Below are 22375 nucleotides of genomic sequence, written 5' to 3'. Positions count from 1 at the left end.
ACTTTTACCCGAGCCTCAAAAAGGTCCATGCCTAAGAACTCTCGAGGCAGGATTTGCTGAAGGGACTGATGCGCCCGCGTAATTCGGCACAGGAGAGGGTTATTCGTCTCAGTTTAAAAAGGCCACCCCCATCCACCAGCTCCAGCCCCCTCAGAAAGTACATTCTCCGCGGAAAGGATCACAGCCCTTTTCTTCTCCCAAGTTTTCCGCCTGCCGCATTCCTTCCCTCCGGCGCGTCGGCGTGCGCTGACGTCATGACGCCGCACACGCAGCCCCGCCCCTGCAGAGCTCCGCGCTGGGACGGAACCCGGGTTTCTCTCAAACCCGGAATGTGAGGCCTGGGTTTGGCTCTATCTGGCTCAGTGCCCCGCTGTTTACCCGGGCCTGCGTGCGCCGCTGCTACCCTACAGCTCGCTCCGGAGGAGCCAGGGCGGCCGTGCTCTTCTGCCCTGTGCCCGCGTGGCTGCTGCCGCCCGTCCGAATCCTCCGGGGCCGTAGAGGAGTTCGCTACGGAGGGAGGCGGGGGCCTTCGGGAGGAGGAGGCGGAGGAGGCGGAGGAGGCGGAGGAGGAGGGAAGGAAGATGGCGGCCGTGGAACTAGAGTGGATTCCAGAGACTCTGTATAACACCGCCATCTCCGCTGTCGTGGACAACTACATCCGCTCCCGCCGAGACATCCGCTCCTTGCCCGAGAACATCCAGTTCGATGTTTACTACAAGGTATGGGCAGTGGGCCTGCTCTTCGCTCTCCTGACGCAACCCCTGGGGCCGCACCCCCTTCCACGTCTGCGAACCCCCGCAGTTAACCCCTCACCCCTCGTAGCAGGATCGCCTCCCGAGACATCTGGTGTGGTCTCGGGGTTGCCAGTATAGGAATACTCTGTCTCCGTATCCTCTGACTCTCAAGCTCTTGGGCCTTGGTTGGTATCTCTTCCTAATGAGTCTCTCCCCGTTTTTGGTGTTCCCTCTTGCGCTGTGCCCCCCCCCTTGGGTAGGCCTTTTGCGTGGACTTCCTCTCTTGCACCCCTGTCCCACTCAGTCCTTCGCTTCTAGCCTGTGCCTTCAGGATATTTTCTGCCCTTTCTTACCCAGATTAAGTGACAGCATCAGCTGAACTTTTTGCTCTGCTCTTATCCCCCCTTCCTACTTTATTCTCTTGCCGCCCCTCTTCCCAAGTATTTTTTTTTTTTTTCTGCTTCGTGTTCTTCGTTTTTCTTTTCTCGTCCTAATCGAGAAGGAGTTGAGGATTTACTGGAAGTAGTTGTGTGCTTTATTCGCATATTCTTTAAAGCTTTGGTTTTTGTTTATACTTGGGGTTGAATTGGGGATTTTGTTAATGTGTGAGTGGTGATAAACTATTTGAAAGAAAAGGGGGAGCTCTTTCCTGAAAGAAAAAATACTTTAGAATTTAAATTATTTTCATGTATCTGAAAGTTGCAATCTTGCAGCATTCCTGAATAGCTCCCCCTCAGAAATCTGAACAAAAAGTCTTCCAAGGAGTTTCAAGGGTAAGTGTCTTAGACGTGGACAGTTTTTGCAGTGTTTGGAGAGGGAGGAGAACTTTATGGACTCGGAGCCTCCCTTTTCCTCTCCCCCCTACGTTTGAATGTGAACAGTGGACTTATTATTCAGTCCTCATTGCCTTGAATCGGGGTGGATAACTCTCCAGTAGCCACCCGGGCAAAATGTGACCAGAAGTGGAGTATGATTTATTTTTTAGATCTTAAATACTTCCTCTTGATTAGTAACTTGGCTAGAACACAGCGTAAACTGATATTTAACAGATGTGTATGTTCTTATATATGTATGGTGTTTTATGGCAGTTGTTTTAGTGGGAGGATTGCCCACTTTCTCCACCCCAGAATATTTTTTCAGAAAGCAGCTGACTTGCTACATTCTGCTAAATCCAGCTGCATTACACCAGTTCTAACAATTCAAATGGTTTTTTCCCCCATAAATATTTGGAGAAGATTTATTTTGGTTATTCATTTTATTACTTGGCCCCAGGGTAGAGAAAACCTCCCTTCATCCCAAATCCCTTTGATAAATTGATTACTTTAGTATGTATCTAAGGAAAATTTGTATATTTAAGATTCATTCCTCCCAAGGTAGTGTGAGTTTAAATTTGTCTTTCTTAGCCTGGGAAACTACAGCTTTGTGTGTATGCTTACTCTGTCCATTATATTAAATCTTATGTAATCTTTTACACTCCTAAGAGGAAACAATTGGAGATTCAAGCACCGTACGGTTACTGCTTGAATTCCCTCAGAGTATACTTGACCATCTTCTAGTAACTTTTGCTCCTAATTGAACCTTTCATTTGAAGATTGTTATTAGTATGAAGAGATGGTGATTTTGCTGCATTTTCTGTTTCACGTAGCTCACAGAGTTTTAATATTGCTTCTTTTTGGTACACTTCTAAATAGTTCTATGTTCAGAGTGTGGCATTGTGCTATAAAGTGAAGAAAGATATTTGACATGTGCCTGGAACTGTGTTAAGTGCTTTTACACGTGTTGTTTAATTCTCACAATTAAACTAGAGAGTAAGGCATAACCTTGTGTTAAAGGTGATAAAGTAATTTAGTCAAGGTCTAATACTTAGTATTTAGTTCGTGTGTTCTTTGCTTTCTTGCTTGAGAAGATTTTGCATTTTGAGGTAATTGATGAAAGACATTTATAGAACTAATTCCTGGTCTTGAATCTTTGATGGAAATAGAAGAAGGAACTTTTCCTTTAAAAACGGTATCAGTACATAAATATAAATACTTTTTAAGCATTTTAATGCATATGAGTATAAGGTACTCATCCCCTGCCCAATTTGTGAACATTTTAAGAGGCTGTTTACAAGTTCCCAATTTTATCCAATTAGAACCAAGGAGAAAGTCATAATCAGATTCCTTCAGCAGTCCCAACTTCCATCAATAGGCATAGTCACAGATAAAATTATGATATTTGTGGAGCCAAAAAATACCCCATTCCTCTTGATTGTTATAGTCCAGTGTCACTGTGTTAAGCAAAGGCACAGCCATAAAGCTTTAGGAGATGGGGTTATGGAATGAATGGGAGGTGGAGTAGGCATGCTGACTTCTCCCTAAGGAAGGGAAAGGAGAGAGGTGTTGATTTATAGAGAGGGTAAAATGTAAAGGGATTTTTTTTTTTTTAAAGAATGGAAGACATTAGAATATATTTATTGGTTGAATGGCAGAAACCAAAATGGAATTAGAGTTTAATTGTACAAGTGCGGTGGGAAATGAATTACAAAGCAGAGTCCCTGAACAGGAGAATTAGTTAGTCTTGCCTCTTCCCTCACAGTGCGTAAATTAAGGTATTGGTCTTAAATTGAAGTTGGGGAAAGAATACTTGTTTCTCTAAGATCAGATGGAAGGAGTTGGGGCAAAAAGTATCAGAATAGTTAAGTTTGCAAAGAATGGTTGTTGTGAATGGTAAGATCATCTGCTGAGAGTAAGAGGTAAGAGTGGTGGCTTCTATGTAGGAAGGCTAAACTGAAGTTGGAAATGGCTGCTGATGTATATGGGAAGGGAAGTTCACTAAAAATGTGTTTTAAAAAATGACGGGTGGGGAGTGCCTGGGTGGCTCAGTCAGTTAAGTGTCTGAATCTTGTTTTCAACTCAGGTCATGATCTCAGGGTGGTGAGATCCAGCCTGGCATCAGGCTCTGTGGTCACCAGAGAGTCTGGGATTCTCTTTCCCTCTCCCTCTGCCCCTGTGCCCCCACCCCATGTGCTGTCTCTCTCAAATAAATAAATCTTTTTTTAAAAAATGACAGGTGGAAAAAATAAAATTTTAAAAAATGACAGGTGGTATAGATGGTTCAGTAAAAATCCATATGTCTTTGAATCTGAATAACTTTTAACCAAGGGTGCTCAATCATTTAGGTATAGAAATGGAAAGATAAATAGAAGGAATCATAGAATTGTATACCAAGTGAAAACAATATAGTGAAGGGCTGAGTTTTTTAAAGAATGAAGTTTATGATCTTTTAAACTGCTGAATGGTCTATTTTGTGTCCTATTCCAATTACAAAATTGGTCATAAAGTTTTCGGTAGGTGAAGTGTTTCCGTAATGTGTTCTATTTATTATTTTCAGTCTTAACCTTAGCGATTTTGGCTTTTATTATAATTGTAAGTCTTATGCTGAAAACCATTAATGCCTGACTTTTTCTACGTGTATTTCTGTTGTTTAGCTATATAATGCCTTAACAAATATTCTGATAATCTTTTAATTGTTAACAAATTGGAAAAAAATTCTTGCAACATATTTGACAGCCAAAGAGTTAATAATCTTTTCATATAAAGAGCTCTTGGTATTAATAAATTAAGAACTAAAGCTATGGGGGAGGGGTATAAAAGACCATAAATAGCCCACCATACCATGTATCTCTGGATGGTAAGGTAATATGTTATAAATAATGTTAGCTCATCTCAGTTTAAGCTGTGAATTTATCTGATATATGAATCAGGTACTCAGAACTTTATTGGTATAAGATAGTGATTAAGTATGAAGTTTGTCTGGGGGACTTGATTGTATGAGAATAAATGAGTCAAAGAAATTTTGAGTTTGCACAATACTTAGGAGAGATGTGTGTTATAAGATAATAAAGTATTAGAAAGCTACATATTTTAAAACAGTGTAGATTTGGCACAAGAACAACAGAGAGATAAATTATAGAACATAGTAAGCAGTCTAGATATAAAACAAAGCATATTAAAGAATTTGTTAAATGATAAAGTTATGAGACAATGCTATAAATTAAATGGGGGAAGTATCTAAAAATACCTTGGGCAACTGGCTATTTGCGGGGGGGGATGGCCTCCAACTTACTCTGTATTAAAATGACTTCCAGGTGAATTAAAGATTTAAATATGGCTGGGGCACCTGGGTGACTGTCTGTTAAGCATTCGACTCTTCATTTCATCTCAGGTTATGATCTCAGGATTGTGGGATCAAGCCCTGTACTGGGCTCTATGCTTGGTATGGAGTCTGATTAAGATTCTCTCTCTCTCCCTTTCTCTCTGCCTTTCTCCCCACTTTCTCTCTCGCTCGCTCTGTATAAAATAAATGGATAAAATGTTTAAAAACAACAACAAAAAAACATTTAATATGGCAAATGAAATCATAAAAGTTTCAGAATAGGGGTGCCTGGGTGGCTTAAGTGGGTTAAGCATCCAACTCTTGATTTCGGCTCAGGTCATGATCTCAGGGTCATGAGATCAAGCCTGCTGTGGAGTTATAAGCTCAGCTCAGAGAATCTGCTTGTCCCTCTCCCTCCCCCTCTACTCCTCCCCACCCCCTCTCAAATAAATAAATAAAATCTTTTAGAAAAGTATCAATAAATTATTGGATCAGTATCTTGTAGTGGGAAATGACTGAAATTTCTTCTTTAAAAAAATTATTAAGGGTGCTTGGGTGACTCAGGCAGTTAAGAGGTTACCTTTGGCTCAGGTCATGATCTAAGAGTCCTGGGATTGAGTCCAGCATTGGGCTCCCTGCTCAGTGGGGAGTCTGCTTCTCCCTTTGCCCCTTCCCCTGCTCACACGTGCACACACGCTCTGTCAAATAAATAAATAAAATCTTTTAAAAATTACTAAAGTACTTTACAAATTTAAAAAATGTCAAACATTATAAAAATAAGTAATGTAACAGTCGAAGTCCTCTGTTACAACGGCCAACATTGTAATGCCATCTTGTCTTGGGGAAGGCTTTTCTAAGCATGAAACCAAAACCTAGAACAAAAAAAAGAAATTGATACTTTCAAGTACATTTAAAAAAAGGGGAAAAATTATAAGCATTTTTTAAAAGATGATGGAAATGACAATATTTGACAGATAAGGGGTGTATTTTCTAATACAGAAAGATCTAATACTAATCAGTATGTAAAGAGTAACCAACTCATTTCCGGAAGACCTGACAGATAGCTCATAGAAGGGGAAGATATGAAAGGCCAATAAACATAAAAAAATGCTCAACTGAAATGGAGAATCAAGCCAAGGCAGTCATGAGGAAGAAGGAAGAAAATCTGGACAGCTCACATTACCAAATATCAAGCCAGTGCAATTAAAATAGTATGGTATTGGCACATGGATAGACAAATAGACCAGTGGAATAAAACATTCCAGAAACAGTCTGATACATATACTGTCACCTGACTTATGATACAAGTGACACAGTGGTACAGTAGGGAAAGGAAAGTCAGGTTAATGGTATTGGTCAAATAGGTATCCATTTGGAGGAAAAATAGTATGACCTTACCTTATACCATACATGGTAATCATTTTTGGATGGTTTGCTGACCTACATGTGAAAAACAGTTTTTTAGGAAAAGTTTCACTATGTCAGCAAAGATTTATTTAATAGTATAGAAAATGGCCTAATTATAAAGATAGTTTGATAAATTGGACTATATTAAGATCGAGAACATCTATCCATGAAAAGATACCATTGAGAAAGTGAAAAGCCAAGCACAGAGTGGTAGAAGTGGGAAAAGATACTTGCAGGACATATGTCTAATGAAGGACTCATCCTGCATCTAAAGAACTAATACTAAGGAAATGAAAAATAACCCCCTTTTTTTTTAATGGGAAAAGAACTTGAGTAGGCATCTGAAAAGAGTATATTTAAAGGACCAATCAAACTTTTGAAAAGGGACTCAACCCCATTTTGTCTTCAGGGAAATTGCTGTCTTACATTGCATTCCTCAGAATAACTAAATGAAAAAACTGTTAGTAAGGACATGGAGGAAACAGAACTCAAACATTGTTAGTGGGAGTGTAAATCAATGAACTGTTTTGGAAAATTAGCATTGTTTACTAAAACCAAGCATGTACATACCCTGTAACACAGTAATTCCACTTCAAGAAATGTGCACTTAAGAACGTTCAAAATGGGGGCACAGGGGTAGCTCAGTTGGTTAAGCCTCCAACTCTTGATTTTGGCTCAGGTCATGCTCTCAGGGTCCTGGGATCAGCCTTATGTTGGGCTCACTGCAAAGTCTGCTTGTCCCTCTCTTCCCCACCGTCTCTCAAATACATACATACATACATAAAATCTTTTAAAAATTTCAAAACAAAGAAAAAAGACTTAAATATAAAAAGCAAACTGGGGGCGCCTGGGTGGCTCAGTCAGTTAAGTGTCCCGACTATTGATTTTGACTCAGATCATGATCTCAGGGTTATGAGATCAAGCCCCAGGTTGGGTTTAGAGCCTACTTTAAAAAAAAAAAAAAAGAAAAAAGAAAATGAATGAACTGCAACTGCTTGACACAATATGAATCAATCTCACAAGTGATATTGAGAATAAGAAGCCAGTGACAGGAGTATACACCAAAGGCTCCCAGACTTTCTCCCTTCCTAGTAGTTGGTTCATGGCACTCCTAGGCCAAAAGAAATACCTAACAGTTCTATTTATTAAGTAGTAGATACAAACAACCTAATAATGTGTCCTAACAACTTAAGAGCCATTAAAAAAATAATGCACAGAAATTGAAAGAAAAAATAGTATTTTTATTTTATTGTTAAACACACCTACTTTTTTTTAAGATTTTAATTATTAGAGATTGAGAGCACAGGTGGTAGGGAGGGGCAGAGGGAGAGGGAGCAGCAGACTCTTTGCTGAGCGGGAAGCTGGACATGGAGCTGGATCCCAGGACTCCTGGATCATGACCCTGCCTAGCCCAAGGCAGACGCTTAACCAACTGAGCCACCCAGGCGCCCCATAACACAATTACTTATTATTGGGATGTGTATGTTCAGCACTGTACAACTTCTCAAATCTTGGAATCCATTGGACACCCACCACTGTCATTTTCTGTTCCACAATGGATTTTTTTAAAGCTTTTATTTATTTATTTTAGAGAGAGAGTATGGGGGTAGGGGGGAAGGGCAGAGAGACAAGCAGACTCCCCACTGGGTACGGAACCCAACATGGGGCTTGATCCCAGGACCCTGAGATCATGACCTTAGCTGAAGTCAGACACTTAACCAGTTGAGCTGCCCAGGCGCCCCTGTTCCATGATGACTTTTATACGTTACTTATTATTATACCAACCACTGAAAACGCAGCTTATTAACAAAGATTAGACGTCACTGAAAAGAATATAGCAATCTAGTAGTTGGTATGGTTTAATACAGATGTTGGGTATCATTTCTCTCAAAATTAAAGTTCCTTGCTGTTCCCCAGGCACCCTTGGTGTAATTTGGAAACTGTGGGTATATTGTGTATGATTCCGTTTATACAGTGTACGGAAACACAGGATCCCTGCGTGGCTTGGTCGGTTAAGCGTCTGACTCTTGATTCCAGCTCAGGTCATGATCTCAGGGTCTTGGGATCAGTCCCGCTTCAGGCTCTCCATCTCCCTCTACCCCCCCCCCCCCNATGCATACACGCTCTTTCTCTCTCTCAAATAAATAAATCTTTTTAAAAAAAATGTACAAAACCGCAGTGCCTGGGTGGCTTGGTTGGGTGTCTTCCTTTGGCTTGGGTCATGATCCCAGGGTCCTGGGATTGAGCCCTGCCTTGGGCTCCCTGCTCGGCTGAGAGCCTGCTTCTCCCTCTCCCTCTGCCTGTCGCTTTGCCTACTTGTGTTCTCTCTCTGTCTCTCTGTTAAATAAATAAATAAAATCTTAAAAAAAAAATTTAAAAAGAAATGTGCAAAATTAATCACAAGTGTTGGAAGTCAGGAGAGGTTACCCTTAGAGGATAGTGATTACACGGGCACAAAGGGAGGTGTCTGAAATTCTGATAATATTCTGTTTCCTGATCTGGATGTTGGTTATATATGTTTTTACTTTGTGAAAATTTATTGAGTGTTATATTTTAAATATGAGTTGTGTGCTCTTTGTGTATTTCAGTAAAAAGATTTTAAAAATATAACATCCATCTTCACTTACTGTTGAGGTTTAAAGATTGAAATCACTCATACACTTTAACCACAGTACTATTTAGAGACCTTTTTTTTCCTACAGGAATGCTTGTGGAGTGTGGAGAAAGTTCTGTTCAGGGATGTTCACTACAATATCGTTTATGACGGCAAAAATTGGATACAAACCATATGCTAATCAAACAGGAATGGAATATCGTACTGCGGTTATAAAGAACGAGGGTGCTGTATATACTGGGGTAGAGATGCCAGAGCACATCTAGTTGGGAGAATAAAAAGCTTGCTACAAAGTAGTATGTATAACATAGTCCTCTTTGTTTTTGTTTTTAAGTAGGGGAATATATGTGTATGTTGTTCGTTTTTTTAAGTAGGTTCTATGCCCAGTGCAGAGCTTGAGCTCATGACCTTGAGATCAGGACCTGAGATCAAGACTCAGACGCTCCACAGACTCAGAGCCACCCAGGCGTCCCTATAAGTGTGTGTTTCTGTGTGCATTAAAAAAAGAATCTAGAGGAACACAAAATTTTAGTGGTATTTATTCAAGGGGTAGGATTGCAGTTGCTTTATACTTTGTACATATATCCTTTCTGTTTTATTTTAATACTTGGATTTTTATAACCATGTATTATTTTGATATATAAAAGAAGTAAAATAGAATTTTTAAGATACCTGGACACAAAATTATGCTAAGAGAATAGCCTAAATACTGATACTCTCAAATATTTGTCAGTGTGAATGAGAAATAAGTTGTAGTTTAATTAAAAAAATAAATAATTCAACTAATTAAATAGTTGATTCAGTAGCTAGCCAAATCAAGAAACATGAGAGAAAGCGCTCATTCTCAAAATTAAGAAAAAAGAAAGAAAAAGCAAGCAGATACAATGGAAAGGGGGAAAGTAGCTTTTTTAAAAAGATTGTTTTAGGGGCGCCTGGGTGGCACAGCGGTTAGGTGTCTGCCTTCGGCTCAGGGCGTGATCCCGGCGTTGTGGGATTGAGCCCCGCATCAGGCTCCTCCGCTAGGAGCCTGCTTCTTCCTCTCCCACTCCCCCTGCTTGTGTTCCCTCTCTCGCTGGCTGTCTCTATCTCTGTCGAATAAATAAATAAAATCTTTAAAAAAAAAAAAAAGATTGTTTTAGAGAGTGTGTGAGCGCACAAGTGGGGGAGGGTGGGGAGGTAGAGAATCTCAAGCAGATTCTCCTCTGAGCGCGGCCGGGTGCTGGGCTTCATGTGGGGATCGACCTCACAACCCTGAGATCACAATCTGAGCCCAAATCAGCCCACTGAGCCACCCAGGAGCTCTGGAAAGTAGCTTTTTTTTTTTTTTTTAAAGATTTTATTTGAGAGAGAAGGAGCAGGGGGGTGGGGCAGAGGGAGAGAGAGAGAACCAGACTCCCTGCTGAGCAGGAAGCCCAGTGTAGGGCTTGATCCCAGGGCCCAGAGATGGTGACCTGAGCCGACAGCGGATGCTTAACCGACTAAGCCACCCAGGCATCCCAGAAAGTAGCTTTTTAAAATTGTAGAATGGCTTCTTTAGAAGATCTTATATAATTCGAAGCTAATCTGTCTGAAAACCTTACTGAAATTATGTTTCTAGGAAAATACAAATGACCAAATTAAAAGTTAATAGGCTAAAAACCATGAAAGAAACTAAGAAATTAAACTTCTTTTGTCCATCTGCCTCCTCCCTCAGCAAACAAACAAGAACTCCCATTGACTTGAGGCACTTTCTTGAGTATATTCAGAGAAGAGTTGATGCTACTGATACTTAATTTGTTCTAAACCAACCTGATTGTTTCCAATTAAAAAAAAAAGTGGAGGTCAATATAACACTGATACCTAAACCTAAAAAGGAACAAAAAGAACATCTCTAGAAAACCTCACTTGTGAATCGTGAGGCAGAAATTCTAGATAAAATAACAAATGCAAATCTGCATATCTTAATACAATTTACCATATTAATAGGACAGGAAAACTGTCATCATAATATAAAAACCTAACTTCCTTTAGACTTTTTTTTTTAAAGATTTTATTTATTCATTCAACAGAAAGAGAGACAGCCAGCGAGAGAGGGAACACAAGCAGGGGGAGTGGGAGAGGAAGAAGCAGGCTCCCAGTGGAGGAGCCTGATGTGGGGCTCCATCCCAGGACCCTGGGATCACGCCTTGAGCTGAAGGCAGATGCTTACGACGGAGCCACCCAGGCGCCCCCCTTTAGACTTTTAATAAGAAATATAGTGACATTATAAACATATACCTAATCAAAAGGTAATACGCATATATAAACAAGAATACTTAGTGGTGAAACATTTAAAGCATTCTGATTAAAATCAGAACCACAATAAGGTATCTTCTGTTATCAGTATCATTATTTGTTGTTGTTGTTTCTTTTGGCCACTGAAGCCAGACTGATTTTTCTTTTTGTTTTTAAGATTATATTATATTTTATTTATTTCTTTTTAAAGGATTTTATGTATTTATTTGACAGAGAGCATGAGAGAGCACAGCAGAGGGTAGAGGGAGAAGTAAACTCCCTGCTGAGTAGGGAGCCTGTTGTGGGGCTCAATCCCAGTACCCTGGGATCATGACCTGAGCTGAAGGCAGACGCTTAACCAGTTGAGCCACCCAGGCACCCCTTAAAATTCTTGAATTTTTCTGTATGCAGTATAGGAAAGCATATACTCAAAATAATAACAGGGAAAATGCTGTGGAGTAAATCTAAAAGGAAGTGTACAGAAATCCAGAAGTTTTCAGTAAATGTTGAAGAGACATATTTTGTTTCTAGTTTGAAAAATTCACGATTTTAAAGATAAGATTTTTCTAAGGGTGTATATTCAGCGTAGACTTAAAAGCGTAGACTTAAAATCCCCAGAAGTTTAAGTTTTAAGTTTAAGAACTTAAAAATGTGAAATGGAAGTAAAAGTTTTAACTTACATGATGGAGTACTGAAGTTTATGAAACATACTCAGAACTCCTACAAATCAATAAGAAAAAGGGGACTAAAAAGAAATGTGCCATTGTGTTGACAGTGATTTTTTTCTAGATGGTAAAATTTTGTGAATTTTCTTTTTTATAAATTCTTTTCCATATTTTCTAATTTTTCTAAAAACATGTAATTCTGAAATTAGGAAACATTGTTTATAAATTCTTTTCCATATTTTCTAATTTTTCTAAAAACATGTAATTCTGAAATTAGGAAACATTGTTTAAAGTTGGTTATCTAGAATACAGAATGAGTCTTCTTAGACAGAATGTATTTCTTAGAACTATACTACTGTTTTTCTACTGCTTCATGGATACACCTATTTTCACCTCAGATCAGTAATGAAACTTTAAGAAGAGAAGCTAAGAAACTTCTTATCCAAAATGTAGAGATCACGGACATATATTGAGCTATATATGGCTGGTGGTTATCGTTGTTACCATTGTTAGATATTAGTACTAACTAGATTTTTTGGTCTTCCATTTGTATCGTGGTAGCCTCTTCCACCATTAACATAGTCATGCAAATTATGTGATTGACCCATCAAATAAGGGATAGAGTTACAGATTCTGGATACTAAAGTTCATCCTCATAGTGATTGGGGGAAAAACTCTTAATTTCTTGTTTAATGGTTGTGGATCTAATAGCACCTTCATATGTGGACAGCATTTTTAAACTTTAGTAAAGGTTTGCCCTCTTATTTGAGTGTTAACTGCTCCTTGTGCTTTTTAAGAATATGGACATGTTCGGGGCGCCTGGGTGGCTCAGTCGTTAAGTGTCTGCCTTCGGCTCAGGGCGTGATCCCGGCATTCTGGGATCGAGCCCCACATCAGGCTCCTCCGCTATGAGCCTGCTTCTTCCTCTCCCACTCCCCCTGCTTGTGTTCCCTCTCTCACTGGCTGTCTCTCTCTGTCAAATAAATAAGTAAAAAAAAAAAAGAATATGAACATGTTCACTTAACCTTTTGGCTTACTTAGCAATAAGCAAAGCAATTTGCTCTGCAAGATACGAATAATCATATGTTGGTCAGTTGTATTTTTTAAAAAAAGTATGTCGTAGAACCAATGAGTGTAGAGCAACTAATAAGTTAAAATGTTAATAAGCAAGACATTTAAGTGTTGGCTTACCTTCAGAAGGAAGCATTTACCTTTTAATTACATGTGTGTTATGTTGAAATACTTCTGTGGTACTTACTTTAATCCAGGAATTTATAATCTGAGATTACAATGTAATCAGTTACAGAACTTTACATATAATATACAACATAAGACCAAAGGAGGAACTAGAGTATATTATGCTAAGTGAAGTAGATCAGAGAAAGACAAATACCATATGATTTCACTTATACATGGGATTTAAGAAACAAAACAGAGGAACATAGAGGAAGGAAAGGGAACTAAAATAAGATAAAAAAGAGAGAGAGAGAGAGAGAGGCAAACCATAAGAAACCCTTAACTATAGGAAACAAACTAAGGGTTGCTGGAGGGGAGGTGGGTAGGGGACATGGGGTAATTGGGTGATGGACATTGAAGAGGGCACTTGATGTAATGAGCACTGGGTGTTATGTGCAACTGATGACTCAATAAATTTTATCCCTGAAACTAATTCTACACCATATGTTAACTAACTTGAATTTAAATAAAATCTTTAAAAAAAAAAAAAAAAAGAAAGGATTGGGGCGCCTGGGTGGCTCTGTCTTTTAAACGGCTGCCTTTGACTCAAGTTGTGATCCCAGGGTCTGGGATCAAGATCCACATCCAGCTCCCTACTCAGAGGGGAGCCTGCTTCTCCCTCTCCCACTCCCCTGCCTTGTGCTTGCTCTCTCTCCCCCCCCATCAAATAAATAAAATCTTTAAAAAAACACCAAATAGTCTTTAAAAAAAGGACCAAAGGTAATGACTATTAAGTTGTATTCCAATGTGAATTTATTCAGAGCTACATTTCAGATGAATTTTGAGATTAGAGAACAAGAATAAGTGTATTTTACAAGTGAAGATAGTACATGTGTATTTGATAAAACAAAATATTGGTAATTTTACTTATTTTAGAGGTAAAGGACACATTTGTTTGGAGATAAAGGATACACTCTTTTTAAAAACCTTTTATTGAAAAAATTAAACACAGGGGCTCAGTCGGTTAAGTATCTGCCTTCAGCTCAGATCATGATCTCAGGGTCCTGGAATCGAGTCTCACATTGGGCTCTCTGCTCTGCAGAGTCTGCTTCTGTCTCTCATTCTCCCTCTGTGCTCTAACTCTCTCTCCCTCCCTTTCTCTCAAATAAATAAATAAAATCTTTAAAAACACACACACACACTTGAGTGAAAAAATGAAACACAAAAAGTAGAATAGGGGGGTGTGGGTGACTCAGTCAGTTAAGCATCTACCTTCAGCTCAGGTCATGATCCCAGGGTCCTGGTATCAAGCCCCATGTGGGGTTCCCTGCTCCGCATGGAGTCTGCTTCTCCCTCTCCTTCTGCCCCTCCCCTTGTTCGTTCTTTCACGCTCTCTCTCTCTCAGATAAATAAATAAAATCTTTTTTAAAAAAGGTAAAATAATGGACCTCCATGTGTCCATCACCCAGCTTTAACAGTTAACAATTTTTGGCCAGTCCTGTTGGTAAATCTGTTCTCCTACCCATACCCCCCTTTCCTATACTATTTGGAAGCAAATCTAGCCATCATATAATTTTATCTGTAAATGTTTTAGTAGTTACCGTAGTACTGTAACACCTAAAAAAATTTAATAGTAGTTCAACTTTTTATTATTAATTATCTAGTCATTGTTCCAATTTTCACTTTCAGATGTCAAATATATATGCATTTTTACAGTTTGCTTGTTTGGATCAAGATCCAGATAAGTTCTATACCTTGTGTTGATCTCTCTCTTAAGTCTCTCTTGATCTGTAGGTTCCCTTTCCATCTGTTTTCATGTCTTTGCAATTTATTTGTTGAAGAAACAGGATCCTTTGTCCTATAGACACTACAGAGTTTCCTGCAGTCTAGATTTCAGTGATCACGATTATAAAACATTTTCATCATCCCTTCAAGGTGTCTTAGCTTTTGTATCTGTGGGGACTTCATGGGTTTCACCAGTTTCAGACCAGTTTTTAATACCAGGTTCTGGGTTTGGGGTCTGTAAATCATTTAGGTAGTATGAATTTGGACTGATGATTCATATGTGTCTTAGGTTGGAGGTTTCAGTTTTTCATAACAGACTTTTAAGGCTGTGAATATTTTTGACTCTTTTATTCCTGGCTTAGGTAGGTAGTTCAGCTCCAGGTCCCTTTGCTTAACAGGATCTGCTGCCTGGACTCCTTCCTATCTGGTGTTTGCACTCTGCCCACAGTCATTCAGAGGTATAACCTATTCTGTTTTTCTTCCTTTCCCAGCTGTTTTTGAGTTTGCGTCTTCTTAATTTTTGACAGCTGTGAAGTTTTTGGTCTTGGTTTCAAGCTCAGCTATTTATCCAAAAGTTATTTTCTGATATTTTATTCAGCATTTCCCTTTGTTTGAAAAGGAGCTGGAAGGTTTTCATGACGTGTCACTGCTGTCTGCCCTGCTCTACCAGAAGCTTTACTTCTTTTTTTTTTTTTTAAAGATATTATTTTATTTATTCGACAGAGAGACAGCCAGTGAGAGAGGGAACACAAGCAGGGGGAGTGGGAGAGGAAGAAGCAGGCTCATAGCAGAAGAGCCTGATGTGGGGCTCGATCCCATAACGTCAGGATCACGCCCTGAGCCGAAGGCAGACGCTCAACCACTGTGCCACCCAGGCGCCCCCAGAAGCTTTACTTCTTTTTTTTTTAAGATTTTATTTATTTATTTGACAGAGATAGAGACAGCCAGCGAGAGAGGGAACACAAGCAGGGGGAGTGGGAGAGGAAGAAGCAGGCTCATAGCAGAGGAGCCTGATGTGGGGCTCGATCCCATAACGCCGGGATCACGCCCTGAGCCGAAGGCAGACGCTTAACCGCTGTGCCACCCAGGCGCCCCCAGAAGCTTTACTTCTGTTCCTCTTAAAAACTCAGCTGAAATTTTTCTTAGAGTGGATATAGATATTTTATTTGTGCTACTAAAACACTCTGCTTATCTCCATTGTATAATCTGTGAACATTATTTTTCTGCTGTAACAGATCCTATGGTGGTTTTTTGGTTTTTGGTTTTTGGTTTTTTTTGAGATCAGAAGACAATTACTGAGTTTGTATTCCTGTAGTGGTAGTCACCACTGTATCTCTAATACCTAGCACAGTGCCTTGCACAAATGTTGCTGATATTTATTATCTTGATAAAAAGAAATAATAGGTAGAATATTCCTAGCTGCAGTTTTCTTGCCTTTGATGTGAAAAATCAAAGATAAAACAGGTTCAGTAAGCTAAATGTTAAAATAGGAAACACGTATTTTTATCTATAAATTTAAGTAGCTGTTATTTAGATTTTGTTCTTGATTTTTCCATTTAGGTACTGGCAGTTTATGTTCTTCATCACTAGCATATTAAGTTTGCATTTACATTTGTTCTCAGAGTTTATTGCATGAGCACTATTCTATATAGAGTGCTATAGAGACAAGACCTAAGATTATGCCTAATAAGGTGATTACAGTGTGGGTGAGAGACAGTAAGTAACTATGTATGAAGTTGGGGCTTTTCCCTAAGTGTCAACTTCTTTAGATGAATTTGGGCGCTTTGTTTCTTCTGAGGTTGAGTTCCGTCCAAAGTAGATCACTACCAGTTTTGGTTATGGATTCAGAAAGCACTGAATGTGTATCCAATACTAGGAGCTTGTGCTGGGTATTGGGGATATAGTGGTAACTGTATGCATGTTTTGATGTTACTATGGAGGAAAAATACAACATGTCATGAGAAAGTATAACAGGGAACAGAATTTAGATTGGGGAGTCAAGGGAAGGTCTCTATGAGAAAGCGACATATTAGTTGAGACCATTGGGAAGAGATACAGATTAACCAGGCAAAGAATCAGGGTACTCATGCTTCATGTGGAGGCAGTAGCGTCTGTGTGCAAAAGTCACAAGGTAAGGTAGAGCTAAAAGAAAGCTAATGTGGCAGGAATGTAGGGGATAGGGAGAAAGAATGGTAAAAAGGTGAGGTTTGAAACATAGGCAGGGGTCAGAGGACTTTTAGGGACTCGTAAACCACATTAAAGATTTTGAATTACGTTCACAGTGACACTGCCCTTGAAAAGTTTTAAACAAGGAATGGCATGAAATAATTTACATTTTAAAAAGATCATTCTGGCTACTGTTTGCACAGTTGATTGGAAGTGGACAAGAGCGCTTATGGAGAAGCCAGTTCTTACCAAACCTTTGGAGTAATCCAGGTAGAAGATTTGAAATGGAAACCCTATCTCATGGATGTACAGTTTATTGAATTTCGTCCAGATTTTTTTTTAAAAACGTACATATATATATAATTGTAGATATGTAATTTAAAAACAAAAGTGGAGTTATAGTATTCAAACTTTTCTGAAGCTTGTTCATTTTATGTGTCATGGTAATTTTTCCTTGATAATTCCTTTTCATTTCTGAAGATTTTTGCTCTTTAACGACTCTTAAAGAGGGGGTAAGTTCAAACTTGAGTGAGGTACATGAGTTTCATAGATTGTGTCTGTGTGTGACTTTTCATAGCTTACTCTTAGACCATAGTTTGAACTCAGTTTCTTTTATATTTTTTTCTAGACCTTTCCAAGTTTTTGTTGTTGGGAATTAGCTTAGATTATTTTGTATGCTAATCTGTTGTCAAAACTAAGCAGTTCACTCTTAGCCTGTGGTGATCTTGAATTGGCTGGGAAAGTACCCATGCCAATTAAAAATCCCTTGGGTTAAGGAAGCCTTTATCCCCATGTTTATCGCCCAAAGAGTTTTCTGGGTTTGGGGCTGTTTGCTTTGGCCTTGCAATAGTTTTTCCTTCGATATATTATAAGATTTTTACTCTAATCTCTGGAAGACTTTTCTTCTAAAACATCCCCAGGAGTTTCATCCCTTTGTGTCTTAAAGATACTAACTCTTACACGGTTGTGTTACTAATATTTTACTCAGTTTTGTTGTATTTTAAATTGTTTATAATAGTTTATCATATTTTATATTTATGGGCATTTTAGTGTTTTATGTAATCACTTATCTCTTACTTTATGATTTTTGCCTGTGATAACAATGTTTCAAAAGGCAGTGTTTACCAGGTGACCTTTAACACTACTGTGATTTAAGTCTGAAATTTATTTTTGCTATATTTTATCAGGAGGCATCTTACTTTGTTTCCCCATTTTTTATGTACTCTTTATTAGCTGCTTCTTCAGTGATTTAAAAATTTTTTCTTTTGTCATATGCTGATTTTTTACACATACCAAGGTCTGCTTTTGAACTTTGCATTTTGTTGCATTGACTGGTTTGTCTTCATACCTGTACAATATTGTTCTAGGTGGGTTTTTTTCTTTTTAAGTAGGGTGAGGGGCAGAGAAAGAATCTTAAACAGACTCCACTCCCAGCATGAGCCCAATGTGGGGCTTGATCTCACAACCCTGAGATCATGACCTGAGTGGAAATCAAGAGTCGGACCCATAACTGAGCCATCCAGGCGTCCCTGTTCTTGTTTTATTTTAAAACAGACATGTTTTCACACCTGTTGGGAGGTAGTTTACCTACTTCTAAAAATAAGCTATTTTCCTTAAAGAACCAATAGCTAAAAGTAGTTCATAAAGTCCTTTAATAGCCTCATTATTCTTTGGGTGCAGAATATGAAATACTGTTGGGATGCCTGGGTGGCTCAGTCGGTTAAGTGGCTGCCTTTGGCTCAGGTCACAATCCCAGGATCTTGGGGTAGAGTCCCGCATGGGGCTCCTTGTTCATCGGGGAGCCTGCTTCTCCCTCTGCTTGCTACTACCCCCTGCTTGTGCACTCTTGCTCTCTCTGGCAAATAAATAATATCTTAAAAAAAAAAAAAAAGAAAATATGAAACACTGTAATAATGAACTGAAATAAGTCAGATTTTTAAAAATCTAATCAGAATCATGGCCAAGGAATCTGGAGCCTCAGTTTCCTTTTCTCCAAGCTCTGCTCCATAAGCTGTATGAATCTATGAAGGAATTATTCTTTAAATCTTCTATAAAATGTTAAACATTACCCTTTTATATGTACTCTTACTTCCTAATAGATTATCTTCAAGAGGCAGTCTAGTGTAAGTTATTAAGAACATGGATGTAGAGACAGACTGCCTGGGGCCAGATTTGTTCTTTACCACTTCCTAATTGTGTGGTTTTGAGCAAGTTATTTAACTTTATATGCCTCAATTTCCTTATCTATGAAAGGAAAGAATGAGTTACTTATGAAAAGCACTTAGAACACTGCCTGGCACATTAGATCTTTGTAAGCATTAAATGCTACTTTTACTCTGAATCAGTGTCCAGAAATCCTGTTCATAGAATGTGTAAATTTGTATTTTTTGCATAAACCTGGTAAGGATAATTTGAAACAATTAAATCATTACCCTCTTCCCAGAATTTAAATGTGAACCCATTTTTAGCTAGAAAAATTGAACAGCTGAGTAAAGGGGGGGTTGTGTTAATAAGGGCATATTTACAATATATTTATGATTATAAATAAGGAAGCAACTTCTCTAAATTTTAGTTTCAAATCCCATTTAGTAGGGTATATCAATTTTTAGTCAGTAAAGGGATACTGTGAGTCGTAGAACATACGAGGTTAACTGCCTTTACTTGACTAGTGAGTGTAGGCAAAAAAAGTTGTACAACTTGTTTTCATTTCTCCTGTCTTAAACTCTAAGCTTTAATTTTGCTAATGATGTTATTTCGGTAAGAAGCAAAAATTTTTTTGTTCTGTACTGTTTTTGGACTATGTGTAGATATTTATTTGGTTAACTGAATTTGTTTTTCTGCCCCAGATCAAAAATTTATCACATTGCTAAGCCCCCAAATAGGGATTAGGTTATAAATACTCAGCTTTATTTTCCCCGAGTTATTCTCTTTTGGTTAATAGTCAAAGTCAGTATAACAGTGATTAGTAATAGTGAATTTTACTGTGTACATTCTTAGAAGCTCTTTCTATAGCAGAAAACATAATCATCTCCAAAATAATCATTCCTTACAAAGGTTTACTGTTAATATGAGTATCTAACCATTTTGTGTGAAAACAACATTTCTGCCTTGCCTTCCTGGGCATGTGTGGTCCCTTGTCTCTTCTGCTCTTCAGCAGTTGTTAGGGATTTTTCACAGCTGTCATTATTGATTTGCATTAAAATATCTACCTTATTTGACCTGGCTTCCATTGTGACTAGTGATTTATCCCCAAGAACTAGCTGACTGAGTTTGTGGTATATTTTCCCAGCACAAAGTTAACTGGCCCATTTGGCAAATGAATTCTAGATCTTGTCCTCTTTCTGAAACCCTTGTTCTATCAACTGAGCTAAGAGTTAAGTGCCTAGGGGTGCCTGGGTGGCTCAGATGGTTGGGCGTCTGTTGATAGAACATGGGTTATTTTAATGAAGACTTACAAATGGCTAACAGACTCATGAAAAAATGTTCAAAATCATTAGCCATCAGGGAAATTCAAATCAAAACCACACTGAGTTACCACCTTACACCAGTTAGAATGGCAAAAATTGACAAGGCAAGAAATAACAAATGTTGGAGAAATGGGAACCCTTTTACACTGTTGGTGGGAATACAAGTTGGTACAGCCACTTTGGAAAACAGTGTGGACATCCCTCAAAAAAGTTAAAAATAGAGCTACCCTATGACCCAGCAATTGCACTACTGGGTATTTACCCCAAAGATACAGACGTAGTGAAGATAAGGGCCATATGCACCCCGATATTCATAGCAGCATTGTCCACAATAACTAAACTGTGGAAGGAGCCGAGATGCTCTTCAACAGACGAATGGATAAAGAAGATGTGGTCCATATATACAATGGAATATTACTCAGCCATCAGAAAGAACGATTACCCCACATTTGCCGCAACATGGATGGGACTGGAGGAGAATATGCTAAGTGAAATAAGTCAAACAGAGAAAGACAGTTATCATATGGTTTCACTCATTTGTGGAACATAAGAAATAGCAGGGAGATCAGTAGGAGAAGGAAGGGAAGAATGAAGGCGGGGTAAACAGAAGGGGGAATGAACCACGAGAGGCTATGGACTCTGGGAAACAAACTGAGGGTTTTAGAGGGGAGGGAGGTGGGGGAAGGGGCTATCCTGGCGATGGGTATTAAGGAGGGCACGTATTTCATGGAGCACTGGGTATTATATGCAAACAATGCTACATCAAAAACTAAGGATGTACTGTATGGTGACTAACATAACATAGTAAAAAAATTTTTAAAAAATGGGTTATTTTGATAATTTTACATTAACTACCCAGTTTTGTTTAAGGAAAATTAATTTTAAAAGTTCCTTGAATATAACTTATGTTTATTTAAAGATTTTACTTATTTATTTGAGAAAGAGAGAGAGAGCATGAGCAGGAGAGGAGCAGAGGGAAAAGGAGAAGCAGACTCCCTGCTGACCAGGGAGCCTGACATGAGACTCCATCCCAGGACCCTGAGATCATGACCTGAGCTGAAGGCCCATGCTTAACTGACTGAGCCACCTAGGTGCCCCATAATTTTTTAAGTTTAATAAATAATTATGTAGCACTTTGTAGTATTTAATATGCACCAGATATTATTTTATAAATATTAATTTTTAACTTTATGTACAAGTATTAAAATGTTTTATATGAATTGTAGAAATTTGTTAATTTAGGTGTGCTTGGGTCAGTTAAGCATTTGACTCTTGGTTTCAGCTCGGGTCATGATCCCAGGGTTGTGAGATTGAGCCCTGTGTTCATGCTTCACACTGGGCATGGAGCCTGATTAGGATTGTCTCTTTCCCTTTGCCCCTTCCCCCCCCTCTAAAAAATATTGTTAATTTTGTTAATTTAGTGTTATATTTCTCTTAGCAGAAATATGTTTCCTGTTACTGCTATGTGATCATACCGACTTTGGGTAGTAGCCATTAAATCATCAAATATTAAGTCCATCAAATTATATCCATAAGTATAAAATAGAAATTAAAATTAACATTTTTAAATTACCTTTTTCATTTTCATTTCAGCTTTACCAACAGGGACGCTTATGTCAACTGGGCAGTGAGTTTTGTGAATTGGAAGTTTTTGCTAAAGTATTGAGAGCTTTGGATAAAAGGTAAAATCACTTTTTAAAGATTATGGTCAACTATACATACCTGAATTTTACCATTGTAACTTGTTAAGTGTACTTCAGTGGCATTAAGTGCGCTCCCATTGTTGTGAAACCATCAATACCACCTTGCTTTTTGTGTTCAAGAAAAGGAGATTGAATTCATCTTCCCCATTGTAGCTGTTACAATGTTGTGAAACCATCAATACCACCTTGCTTTTTGTGTTCAAGAAAAGGAGATTGAATTCATCTTCCCCATTGTAGCTGTTACAATGTTGTGAAACCATCAATACCA

The 22375-nt window shown here is 38.6% G+C and overlaps 1 protein-coding gene across 1 annotated transcript in view; it reads left to right on the top strand.

Moving 5' to 3' along the window:
- The first annotated feature begins 261 nt into the window (after positions 1-261).
- The window catches only part of APPBP2 (amyloid beta precursor protein binding protein 2), a 56221-nt gene continuing 34107 nt past the window's right edge, over positions 262-22375 (top strand). Inside the window, exons 1-2 of the mRNA XM_011230049.3 lie at positions 262-719; positions 21998-22086. Of these exons, the coding sequence (XP_011228351.1) occupies positions 582-719; positions 21998-22086 (227 nt within the window). The 5' untranslated portion in view covers positions 262-581. The remainder of the gene's footprint in view (positions 720-21997; positions 22087-22375) is intronic.

The sequence above is a fragment of the Ailuropoda melanoleuca genome, chromosome 13 (assembly GCF_002007445.2).
Source record: "Ailuropoda melanoleuca isolate Jingjing chromosome 13, ASM200744v2, whole genome shotgun sequence".
Taxonomy (NCBI): Eukaryota; Metazoa; Chordata; class Mammalia; order Carnivora; family Ursidae; genus Ailuropoda; species Ailuropoda melanoleuca.
The sequence above is the reverse complement of the archived record's forward strand: the minus strand, read 5'-3'. Positions and strand labels throughout refer to the sequence as shown.